Below are 12,698 nucleotides of genomic sequence, written 5' to 3'. Positions count from 1 at the left end.
GGACTCCTGCTGCAGTGAGGCCTCGGACCATCGGCTGGGTGAGGACTGCGGGGCCTGCTCCCTTCCAGGGCCTTTTCCAACTGGCCCAGGGGGCGTGGCCCAGGCCCTCTCTCCCGGCTATAAAGGGACTCCTGCTGCAGTGAGGCCTCGGACCATCGGCTGGGTGAGGACTGCGGGGCCTGCTCCCTTCCTCATGTCCTCAAGCAGTCGGTGGCAATTTAAATTTCTATTCCTTTTTTTCTTTTTTCCTTTGCTGGGGGTGGGTGGGTGGGATGGATAGTTGGTTGGGGATTAATTTTAGTACAATTGTTCTGTTCCTTTTTGTTGTTGTTTTATTGGTTCTGTATAGTTTGTGTTTTGTTTTTAAGGGGTGGGATCAGGGCTGCCTGGGAGTGGCTCCCCAGCCAACACAATGGCTGGGACAAGTTTCACAGGGGGGAAAGCACTGGGACATCCGATCTCGGTGATCATGGGCAGGAGGCGGAGTTACGCTAAGACCAGACCATGTCATTACCGAGGAGGCAGGTTTAGTCGTTGTTTGAAGACTATCCCTGCCTCCGGGTCTGGCCTTAACCGGATGGATGCTGGAATCAACAGGGGAAACCCACATGACCTGAAAGTGTTGCTGTGCAATGCCAGGTCAATGATGAATAAAACCACTGCCATCCACGACTTGATTGTGGATGGAGGATTTGACCTGGCATGTGTGACAGAGACCTGGTTGGAGGAAGCAGATGGGCCTGTCCTTGCCGCTGCTTGCCCACCAGGTTTCTCTTACGCACAGCAACCCAGGTCATGTGGGCGGGGAGGGGGGGTTGCAGTGATTTTTAGGAAGTCACTAGCTTGCACCAGGCGTCCTACTGGGAAGATCCAGCTCTCTGAGTGCATGTTCTGGAAGTTGGGCAATAGGGGCAGTACAGGATTCCTTTTGGTGTACCGACCTCCCCGCTGCACCAAGGATTCCCTGTCCGAGCTGCTTCAGGTCGTGGCGGATTTTCTCCTGGAGACACCTAGTTTGGTTGTCCTAGGGGATTTTAACATCCATGCCGACACGACCTTACAAGGGGCTGCTCGGGACTTCGTGGAAAGCATGGCCTCCATGGGGCTGTCCCTGAATAAGTTTGGCCCAACTCATAGTCATGGACATGCCTTAGACCTGGTGTTCACCTCTAGTGACGTGGGTGATCTGACACTAAGTAAAAGTGAAACAAAAGAAGTGCCATGGTCAGATCACTTCCTGGTGCAACTGGACTTCTCCGCGACCCTTCCCCTCTGCAGGGAGGTGGAACCAATTCGGATGGTCCGCCCCCGCCACTTAATGGATCCAAATGGTTTCCAGAGAGTGGTAGGGGATGCTTTATCCCATGTTGATGGCCTTTCAGCTGATTCCCTGGTGGCCCGCTGGAATGCGGAGTTAACCAGGGCTATCGACTGTCTGGCTCCGAAGCGCCCTCTCCGATTGCATGGAGCCCGAACAGCCCCGTGGTTTTCTTCGGAGCTGAGGGCGATGAAACAATCGTTGAGACGGTTAGAGCGTCGGTGGCAGAAAACTCACTCCGAATCTGACCGGACACAGGTTAGAGCTCAACGTCGAGCCTACCAAGTGGCGATAGCGACGGCGAAGAAGACTTTCTTCACCGCCTCTATTGCATCTGCAGAAAATAGTAGCAGGAGACTCTTTCAGGTGGTTCGCAATTTAACGGAACCACCTTTACCACCGGGGCCTTGTAAAGACCCCAAGATCTCCTGCAACGATTTTGCAAAGTTTTTTGCAGATAAAATCACTCATATTCGGAAGGAGCTAGACACCACCGTGGGAGCAGGGCCGGGGCGGGAGAGTGCTAGAGCTCTGTCTGGTCAAGTTGCATGGAATCAATTTCAATCCGTTACCCCCGAGGATGTGGACAGGCTGCTTGGACGCGTGAAACCAACCACCTGTCTCCTTGATCCTTGCCCATCCTGGCTAATAAAAGCAAGCCGGGAAGGGCTGGGCGATGGGCTCTGCGGGGTGGTGAATGCTTCCCTCTGTGAGGGAACATTCCCAGATCCGCTGAAAGAGGCGGTCATTAAACCGCTTCTTAAAAAACCATCTTTAGACCCGGCCAGTATGGCCAACTATCGCCCAGTCTCAAATCTTCCATTCTTGGGCAAGGTGATTGAGCGCGTGGTTGCTGAACAACTCCAGGCACGCCTGGAGGATGCGGACCATTTGGATCCCTTCCAATCGGGATTCAGGCCTCACCATGGGACTGAAACTGCCTTGGTCGCGCTGGTTGATGATCTCCGGCGAGCTAGGGACAAAGGTGAGAGTTGTTTCCTGGTTCTGCTGGATCTCTCAGCGGCCTTTGATACAATCGACCATAACATCCTTCTGGACCGTCTAGAGGGGCTGGGAGCTGGGGGCACTGTTATACAGTGGTTTCGCTCCTTCCTCCTGGGCCGTGTTCAGAAAGTGGTGGTGGGGGATGAGTGTTCAGACCCCTGGGCCCTCACTTGTGGGGTGCCTCAGGGTTCCGTCCTCTCCCCCATGCTTTTTAACATCTATATGAAGCCGCTGGGAGAGATCATCAGGGGGTTTGGACTGGGTGTCCATCAATATGCAGATGATACCCAGCTCTACCTCTCTTTCAAATCAGAACCAGTGAAGGCGGTGAAGGTCCTGTGTGAGTGCCTGGAGGCGGTTGGAGGATGGATGGCGGCTAATGGATTGAAGTTGAATCCTGACAAGACAGAAGTACTGTTTTTGGGGGACAGGAGGCGGGCTGGTGTGGAGGACTCCCTGGTCCTGAATAGGGTAACTGTGCCCCTGAAGGACCAGGTGCGCAGCCTGGGAGTCATTTTGGACTCACAGCTGTCCATGGAGGCACAGGTCAATTCTGTATCCAGGGCAGCTGTCTACCAACTCCACCTGGTACGCAGGCTGAGACCCTACCTGCCCGCGGACTGTCTCGCCAGAGTGGTGCATGCTCTGGTTATCTCCCGCTTGGACTACTGCAATGCGCTCTACGTGGGGCTACCTTTGAAGGTGACTCGGAAACTACAACTAATCCAGAATGCGGCAGCTAGACTGGTGACTGGGGGCGGCCGCCGAGACCACATAACACCGGTCTTGAAAGACCTACATTGGCTCCCAGTACGTTTCCGAGCACAATTCAAAGTGTTGGTGCTGACCTTTAAAGCCCTAAACGGCCTCGGCCCAGTATACCTGAAGGAGCGTCTCCACCCCCATCGTTCTGCCCGGACACTGAGGTCCAGCTCCGAGGGCCTCCTGGTGGTTCCCTCATTGCGAGAAGCAAAGCTACAGGGAACCAGGCAGAGGGCCTTCTCGGTAGTGGCGCCCGCCCTGTGGAACGCCCTCCCAGCAGATGTCAAAGCGATAAATAACTACCTGACATTTAGAAAACATCTTAAGGCAGCCCTGTTCAGGGAAGTTTTTAATCTGTGATATTTTACTGTATTTTTTGTTTCTATGGAAGCCGCCCAGAGTGGCTGGGGAAACCCAGCCAGATGGGCGGGGTACAAATAATAAATTATTATTATTATTATTATTATAAGAAAGCTTCTGAAGCTCCTGAACGAAAGACCAGGAGGGAGAGAACATGCCAGTCGGGCATGTGCCTCTGCCAGGGTCCTACTCGAGTGTAGGCTGAGCTCCTGACAGAGACAACTCCTGCAAGGATCCCCTCCTCCCTGCAGGAAAACTGCCAAGTGTTCTTCCCAGCTGTGCAGAAGGGTGCAAATTCCAGCCTCACCTTGAACATGGCGGCCTGCGGGCTGCCCAGCTCGAAGAAAGGGGGCTTGCCTGTCGCCATCTCAATGATGGTGCAGCCCATGGACCAGATGTCAGCCGGCTTGCCATAGCCACGGGGTCCCTGATCAATGACCTCTGGGGCCATGTACTGCAAGGTGCCTGAGGAAGGAAGAGAGAAACCAAGAAGGAAGAAGTCATGGGAGCCACATCCCAATGCCTGAGAGCCCGGATGAGTAGGCTCTCTTCCCCAAATGACGCAGAGCTGCACACACACTTACCTGTGAATGTCTCTGTACTGGGGCTGATCCCCGCCAGCCTCTTGGATGTGCCAAAGTCTGAAATTTTCAACACTCCACTGTACGTGTTGATCAGGACGTTATCACCCTGTTTATCCAAGAAAAGCCAAGTCACTGCTTTGGAGATCAAAAGGCACTCAAGTTCTGAGGACTTCCTCCAACTGCAAACAGGCCTGGCACCAGTGTCTTGGCATCCTTGGACAACTGCAAGGGTCTCGGGACTACGAAGGCCCTGCTGATGATGTCTGCCCTAGACATACACCTCAGGCAATTCCCTGCACAGTCTGCGAGTGCCAGATGGCTAGATCCAGCCAGCTTTTTAATTTCCCACACTGCCTCTGAGTGAGCATCGCTCTGTGGTATGGAGGGAACTGTCAGTATGCCTTTCATCTGATGTCAGCGACTGGGCTCAATAACTGGTTCTGCCCTGACTGGGCTACGTGACTGGAGCACTTTCAGAGACCTTCCAATCCTGAAGAGCAGGTCCCAGTGCACTGGACCCACAAGTGTGCATTGTGAGCACCAGACTCATGCAGAGTATAAATAACACGGAAGCTAGCTGTGAAGCATAACTCCTTTTATTTCTAATAGCTACTACAAACTAACAAACTACTGGGTTGCATGAGTGTTACATCTCCCACTCTACCATCTAGTCACTACATAGATAAGACTCTCTCTACACACAGTGTCAGGCAGTCAGGCAGGAGCGGAAGAGTAGAAGAGCAGTTTCCGCCCCCTCCTCCCTTAAAACATCAGATCAGGAGATTCTGTCAATGGGAGGGGTGGAAATATCAACAATCTCTCCCTTTTCATACCAGCCATTGCAGAATCTAACATATGGCAACCAGACCCAGCTGCCCAATGCTGTTCAAGGCACTGCCTTAGCAGCCAGGGAAGCCTGTCAGGGGTGACCAAAAGAAGGGGGGGCTCAGCAGAAGACACTTTACCCAGAGCCTCTTCAATCCTGGACTGGGAACAGTGAAAAAAGGAGTGGCAGTGCCAACCCCACCCCCATTCCACAAAAACAAAACCCCAAGGACTGTTGCTTAGAAATTCAACTGTAGTATTAACTTCATCATCAATTTATTATGATCCACAGAACAGGAATGCGGCAAAAATAAAGCCATACAATGCTCCATAATCTTAAGCATCGAGCAAAACAGAATGCAATGTATTATCTAAATGCCATCAGCTCAAGTATACATATTGACGGGATAACAAATGTCTTAAATAGCTCCCAAATATAATATTTCCAACTTCAGGTGGTTAATTGCCTTCTTGTTCTCACTGTCCCTGATAAAGAAAATCTGGTCATTACTAATGACACATGTAGGGTTTTATCTCCCAGTAAATATTTAACATAAAATTTAGCTGACCTTCCTGGTTTGGCCAATAAAGGGGCAATCATCTGCTGATGAGCGCCAGCATAAAAATTATAAAAACAAAACAATATTTTCCACAGATGTTCCAGCTCCTGGTTATTACAAGGACAAACCCTCAAGGAACACCAGCCTATTCCTCCCCAGAGCAACCGAGAAAGGCATCACATTAAATCTGGCCAGAGCAAAAGCTGTGCGATAATTAACTGCATGCAAATTCCTAAAATAAGCAGCTAGCTGAAAATCATTAAGGATCGTCTTCAAGAAATGCCTAAGGAGCAAGGCAAGCAGGTTGTGCCTGAGCTAGCCAAAATGTCCTGAAAAGAAATATCCCATGTAGTCTTTGTTTTACCAAAGCTAATGCAGAGTCACAACCCAACTGAAGGAGGAAAAGGAAAGCTGCGTGAAAAGACCTGCTTGATCCCTGCCAGGTCTGGCAATGCCACACAGAGATCTAGCACCAACAACATGTCTACTCCTGGCAGCCCAAGATGAGGTGGCTCTCACCTTGATGTCCCTGTGGACGATCTGGTTGTCGTGCAGGTAGCGCAGCCCCTCTAGGATTTGCTTGGTGTAGAAAACGATGGTGGGCTCGTTGTCTTTCAGGGGGCCCCACATGGAGCGCAGAAGAGAGGAAAGGCTTCCTGGATTTTGGGGGTGGGGAGAGAGGGACATGGAACACTATAGAGGCTGTTTTCTTATACAGGGATTAGACAAATGCGCGGAGCACAAGGCTATCAATGGCTACTAGTCATGTCCACTGCAGTCCTTGCATCAGTAACCTCAAGGCTGAATTACTGCAGTGCTCTCTGCGGCAAACCTTAACCCTAATATCGCGTCTCAGTCACTGAGGTAAGGGGCATCGTCGGTTATCCCCTGAGCTAGTGAGGCTCAGCTGACAGCAACAGGAAACTGAGCTTTTAGTGTCGCGTGTGGCCAACCGAGATTCAGCTTCTCTTTTAAGCTTTGAACGCCTTTTGTGACAAGCTTCCTGTGCTGCTCTGCTGATGCAAACAATTAAGAAAGCATCTTTATTGGTGGTCTCTGGTGTTGTTGTTTTTAATTTTTACATGTTTTTATTGCACATTGCATATTTACTGCATATACAGTGGTACCTCGGGTTACAGACACTTCAGGTTACAGACTCCGCTAACCCAGAAATAGTACCTCGGGTTAAGAACTTTGCTTCAGGATGAGAACAGAAATCGTGCGGCAGTGGTGTGGCGGCAGCAGAAGGCCCCATTAGCTAAGGTGGTACTCAGGTTAAGAACAGTTTCAGGTTAAGAGTGGACCTCCAGAATGAATTAAGTTTTTAACCTGAGGTACCACTGTAGCGAGATGAGCGCCGCAACCCCAGAGTCGGTCACGACTGGACCTAATGGTCAGGGGTCCCTTTACCTTTACCTTTTTACCACTGTACTTACCCCCAGGTACCTCCTCCATGAAGATCTTGAGGAAGCCATCTTGACTGACAGAGCCCAAATAGCGAACAATGTTCTTGTGTCTCAGGCGCTTGTGCAGAGCAATCTCCTCATGAAGGGGCTGCGAGTATCTGAAGTGCAAGTGTGACATGTATGAATGACAGACGTTCACACAACTCTCTCAGAGGCAGCAGCCAGGGGATGCCACGCCCCTCCCCCCATGCTGAGCATATTCCTGCCAAGTAGGATAGCCATGTGTCCTACTTTAGAGAGGACAGTCCTCTCTTTGAAGGGCTCTCCAGTCAAAGTCCGATTTAAAGACAAAGAACCCTCAGAAGGAAGAGCAGAAGCAGAGTCTTTGAAGCTGCCCATAACCTATTAATTGGGAGCTAAGTGAATCACAGGCTATTATTAATAATAATATTAATGATGATAATGATGATAGTAGCTCCTGAGCAGAAGACTGAGTAGGCACGAAGGTTATCTGGTCACAGTCTTCCCTAATATGCACTGGATTTTTGTTTAAGTTACAATCATTATTCCCAAATTTGCGTCTACACATAACAATTAGCATATTTGGGTTTTGTGCAAATCTTTTTTGGTGATGCATAAGTGGGAATCTGATTTCAAAGACATCCCAGAGTTCTTGCAATGTGAAAGAAGTCCCAGATTCCCCCAGAGCGGTCTGGCCATTCTAAGGATAGGGGAAGGAAATAGTTGGGTTCACATTTTAGCATAAACATACCAAATTCACACTTCCTAAACAAATGCACAAACTGAAAGATGGCTCATCTTTGAAATTTGTACTCCTCCCTAATTTTGTGATACAGCACTCCAACAAAAAATGTGCACAAAAATGTACAAAAAATGCCTTGTACTAGGGAAAATTGCTTGCAAAAGCATAGGCAAGACGGCATACAAAAATGGCAATATTTGGAGAAATGCACACAAAAATTAGTGTGAATGTTAATAACCTAACTAAAAGAGGGGGAAATACACACAAGTGCAGAAGCGTGATGAACTGAGCTCAAGACTAAAGAAACAAGAAGCCAAAATTGACATTATTAGTAATTCCTTCCCTGCTTTTCGCAACTCTTACCTGCTGTCACGCTCTGGGATCTCCTTAATGGCGATGCGCACCTGATTGCTGAGGTCCCGGCCAGCGTAGACCACCCCATAAGTGCCTTTACCTAGAATCACCCTGTCACCTGCTTCTGTGCGTTCGTAGTCATACTGTGCAAGTCAAAGAACACACACAGAGTTATGGAACTTAAAAGGTGAAATCTCTATGCGCAGCACCCTGTCTTGGCCTGTTCACCACTGGGCTTGGCCATTTTCCACATCCGCCTTCACAGCCATCGTTCGACAGGCCCTGACAAAAGTTCCCGGTTCCTGAAAACCAAGGAGTGTCCTCTTCCGCCAGCTCACCTCGAGTTCCTCCAGGGAGGTGCAGCTATTCACTTCCTCACCCATCTCTGCCATGAAGGAGCGGACCAGTTCGCAAAACCTAATGTAAAAGAGTAGAGGGGGGAGAAAAAACCCCTAAGAGAATGGACACCAGCACAAAGAACCATCCTGTTATCATTGGGTTCAGAATCAAAGGCTACAAGCCCAGACTAGACGGCTTGAATAAAAGACTGAAAATTTGGAAGAATTATGCAAACGGATAAGGGAGAGAGGACTGAGAACTAAACCCGAAGTTATCACAGCTTAATTTGGAAAAAAAGGGTGAAAGGGGCCCCAAATCACTCAGGATATTTCAGAGGATGGGGCGGGTGAGTCGAAGCCAAGCAGGGAACACACTCTCTATCTCCAGAGATCCTTCTAGCAGCTACTATTACTATTTAAATTTATTTGTTTGTGCAAAGCTCTGGGAGAAAAGCTATGTACAGTGGTACCTCGGTTATGAACTTAATTCGTTCTGGGGGTCCGTTCTTAACCAGAAACTGTTCTTAACCTGAGGTGCACTTTTGCTAATGGGGCCTCCCGCCGCCGGCGCACGATTTCCGTTCTCATCCTGAGGCAAAGTTCTCAACCCGAGGTACTACTTCCGGGTTAGCGGAGTTTGTAACCTGAAGTGTTTGTAACCCGAGGTACCACTGTGATAGTAAAACATCATTGCAGCGGGGTTTAGGGAGGGGGGGAAATGACAGCCACCAGTTGCCAGACAGAGCTGTAAGAACAGAGTTGCCCACCACCATTTTCAGTTAAAATGCATTCTCCACCCACCCATTTTGTCACCTGCAAATTGAGTAGTAAAGTGGGGGAGGGGCAGTTTGGCTCAACTCTAAAAAAAGGGAAAATAAAAAGGAAAACCTTGAAATTTAGAACAGGAACAGGAAATCTGGTGCTTCAGATTTTCATTTCCTTATTCCATGCAAACTCTGTGGATGTGAAACTATACTTGCAGCCATTTATTCATGCTGACACTCTTAAACTCCACACCTTGAGCCAGCAGTTTTCATGTTTGGGCATGCGAGGGAAGGTGGTGATTACAAGTTTAAAATTACTTCCCTCTGAGCATCAACAGGGTTTATCTCCAATTCAATTTCTTTAGAGCTGAGGGGGCAGAAATCAGATTTGAGAACCCGAACTCCTTTTTATTTACTTTGCCTTCCCTGACCCTCGTTGACTTTAATTTTTACGAACATGTTTTCAGAACCCACACTGCAGCTGCAGGCCTGGCAAGCAGGCAGTGGAGATCCAAGCATCATGTGTCTCCATGGTCACACATGATGAAGAAGAAAGGGCATCAATGGTACCCGGTTTCTTGAGTCTGCAATGTAACCCCCGGGAAACACTCTGTCTAGAGCAGCATCCTGCAGAAGATGCTCCCTTTCCCTGAGTAGGGAATGTAGTTGGGTTGTGGTTGTTTTTAATTGTCCCTCTTCCAAAGGTTGCGGGTTGTCCCTCTGCTGCCCATTCATGTCCCCCCACTCACCAGCGGCAATGGTAATGGGTAGGGAAGTACAGCTGGAAGTCTTCTGCTGTGTGCAGAACATAGAGGAAGCAGCACCGCTCATCGCACTTGGAGATACTGGCAAGAAAAAAAGATGGGAGTGGAAGGACTTCAGCAAGTCTCCTTTCCTTATCAGTGAAGCCTGCGTCTTGCTTTAAAACCTGCCTCTCTGTGTGTCCCACCACCCCAAGTTGCTCACATCAGCCTCAGGGGCTTACCAGCCACAGGCCGGACCCCATTCTCCTTGAGATGCTAGCTTTCTAGGTGCGATGATGTTTTATTTATTTATATTTGCATGGAGGAGCATTGACACGTGAGCTACAGTGGAAGGAAAATGTGTTCCGACTGCATTTTAAGGACAAACTGACCTAACTCACCAATCCCAGACTTCAGTGTAGATTGGAATGCACTTAATCTTGGTGGGGTGGGCTGTGACTCACGTCATAAGACAGATGCTTGGAATGCAGAAGGTCCCAAGTTCAGTCCCTGGCATCTCCAGGTAGGGCTGGGAAAGATCTGTACCTGAAACTCTGGAGTGCTTCTGCCAGTCAGTGTAGACAACACAGAACTGGATGGAGCCAGGGTCTGACTATATAAGGCAGCTTCCTGCATTTATCTCAGTCAAATTACACACTTCTCCAAATTTTGCAGTGCATTTTCTTTTTATAGAAAAAGCACAAAAATGTGTATTTCGTAAAAAGGCAGCTTCTCATGTGCCCTCTCTGCCCAGTGCGCTCTACTGCAAGTGTCACCTGGCTAGCTCTGTTTTCTCAGGGGAGGGGCTGTACATCAACAGTCTATTGGCTTCGCATGCCAATTCTTGTGGGTTAATCTCCAGTGTCTCTCAGGAGGGCTGGGGAAGACTTCTGCCTGAAATTGTAGTGACCTTCGGCCACCCAGTGTACTAAGAGTAGCCAATGCGGTGCCCTCCAGATGTTGCTGAACTACAGCTCCCATCATTCCTGACCATGGACCATGCGCTGGCTGGAGGTGATGGGAATTGGAGTCCACCATGGAAGGCACCATGATGGATGCCCCAGGTATAGGCAATAGTGTGCTAAATGCACCAATGGTCTTTCTTGACAGTGTCCTATGTTCCTGTTTAAATCAGCCCTTTATTTCAGGGTCTTGAGAACTAGAACTTTCTTTTTTTTTAGGGGAAGAACCATAAGTCAGTGATGTATCTCAAGGAAGGACTGGGAAAGGCCTTGAAACCACAGCGAGTTACTGTTTGTTAGTGTAGCCAATACTAAGCAAGGTGGCTTATTTCTCTGACCTGGTATAAAGGCTGTTTCTTATCTTAAGCACTATCCTAGCCTTAAAGACAAGGAATTCAAACTATTTGTTTTATATAAAAAAAATAATCATCACCTGATTCCACGGATAGAATATGTTGGGAATGTCCACTTGGAAATCCCTTCCTGTAAAGAGACCCAAAAGGTGAAAGAAACATACAAATGCCCCAAGTGGGGAAACACAGGAAATTGAGACACACCCCCGGAGGGATAAACAGCCATGAAGATTTATAATGCATAAAGACTGGAAATCTAAATAAAATGAAAGTAATTACATGAACTTTCATCACTTTTTATTAGATAGTTTGTGTTTGTATTTTTTGTAATTATAAGGGTTTTTAAAAAGTTCAATTTTAAATTGTTGTAACTTGTTTTGCAACCTTAGGGTGAAGGGCAGGTAATAAATTAAAGTTTTGAAATTTAAAATCAGAAAAAGAAACTGACCCAGGACACAATTCTGGACTTACCTCTTCTGGAGAGCCAATGTGGCTCAGCGTCACTGATTTTTGCCCTTCTTGACTGCAGACACTGAGCTGAGATGGTTGCAACACTCTGCCCAACTCTAGAATCAAGACCTGTTGGGACAGATGGTGAGTTAGATTGCTAGTTAACTTACATGCCGCTTCGTATTTCAGCAAAAATCTCAAAGCGGCTGACATATGTCATAGTGAGCATAGACTTAATTAAGAGAAGACGGCACACAACCTCTCTGCTGGTTGCCCTTTGGATCTGTGCTGCTTGCCCATTTGTTACGGGACCAGGCTCCAGGTGTTACTATTAGCATATGAGGCCCTCAACAGCTTGATACCAGTCTACCTGCAGGATCGCCTTAACCCCACATGTGCCCATTTGACTGCTTTGATTTGCAGAACCATCACCGAAACGAGCACAGTGAAGGTGCCTGCCTGATGGGAGGAAGTTTCAAAGCCTGGGTGCTTCCTTACAAATGTGGAATGAGTATTATGTGGTACCTGTAACAGTGCTGGTTCATCAGGGCAGCCAAGGCTGACTCAGTCCTGTGGTCAGGTGTGAGCACAGCTAATTGACTGTTTCATCTTATGGGATATAGTGATGATATTCTCAGATGTGTTGCCTGGGGTGACAACTGGAGGCCAGGAGGAAAAGGTGTGTGTGTTTGTGTTCATACACACTATACATTTGCAGCATATCTCTCCACCCTGCCAAGAATCATGGCAGCTGCAGTTTGCGAAGGTTGCTGGGAAGTATAGCTCAGTGAGGGGTGAACCACAGTTCCCAGAACTCTTTGGGAGAAAAAATGCGCTGCAAATGTATGGTGTATATGCAGCCTGTTGTGTGTCGAGATTATAAATGACTGCAGAGGAAAAATGGCTTGAGAAAGGTAGCTCGGCATGTTCCAGAGTTTCTTGGTGCAAGCTGAGAGGGCTGCATTGGTGTTGCTCCAGGATCAGTTTTTGCATGGCAAAAATCAACCTGCGATGTTTTGCAAGCCACCAATCTGCAAGGTAAACAGGCCCCTGTCTCAAGGAAACTACAATCCAAATTTCCACAATGGAGGGAGACGAGAGAAGGAAGGGAGACTAAAGTTCACAAATTTGAGCAGAAGTAGATAATTTGG

General features: G+C 48.3%; 1 protein-coding gene across 1 annotated transcript in view; it reads right to left on the bottom strand.

Moving 5' to 3' along the window:
• The window catches only part of MAP3K6 (mitogen-activated protein kinase kinase kinase 6), a 43,823-nt gene that overhangs the window by 11,945 nt on the left and 19,180 nt on the right, over positions 1-12,698 (bottom strand). The window contains exons 11-19 of the mRNA XM_083454727.1: positions 11,569-11,676; positions 11,178-11,227; positions 9,789-9,884; positions 8,276-8,354; positions 7,947-8,080; positions 6,851-6,978; positions 5,934-6,070; positions 4,030-4,135; positions 3,753-3,910 (exon numbers count right to left, since the gene is read on the bottom strand). Of these exons, the coding sequence (XP_083310853.1) occupies positions 3,753-3,910; positions 4,030-4,135; positions 5,934-6,070; positions 6,851-6,978; positions 7,947-8,080; positions 8,276-8,354; positions 9,789-9,884; positions 11,178-11,227; positions 11,569-11,676 (996 nt within the window). The remainder of the gene's footprint in view (positions 1-3,752; positions 3,911-4,029; positions 4,136-5,933; positions 6,071-6,850; positions 6,979-7,946; positions 8,081-8,275; positions 8,355-9,788; positions 9,885-11,177; positions 11,228-11,568; positions 11,677-12,698) is intronic.

This window comes from Podarcis tiliguerta (assembly GCF_965153285.1).
Source record: "Podarcis tiliguerta genome assembly, chromosome: 8".
Classification (NCBI taxonomy): domain Eukaryota; kingdom Metazoa; phylum Chordata; class Lepidosauria; order Squamata; family Lacertidae; genus Podarcis; species Podarcis tiliguerta.
The sequence above is the reverse complement of the archived record's forward strand: the minus strand, read 5'-3'. Positions and strand labels throughout refer to the sequence as shown.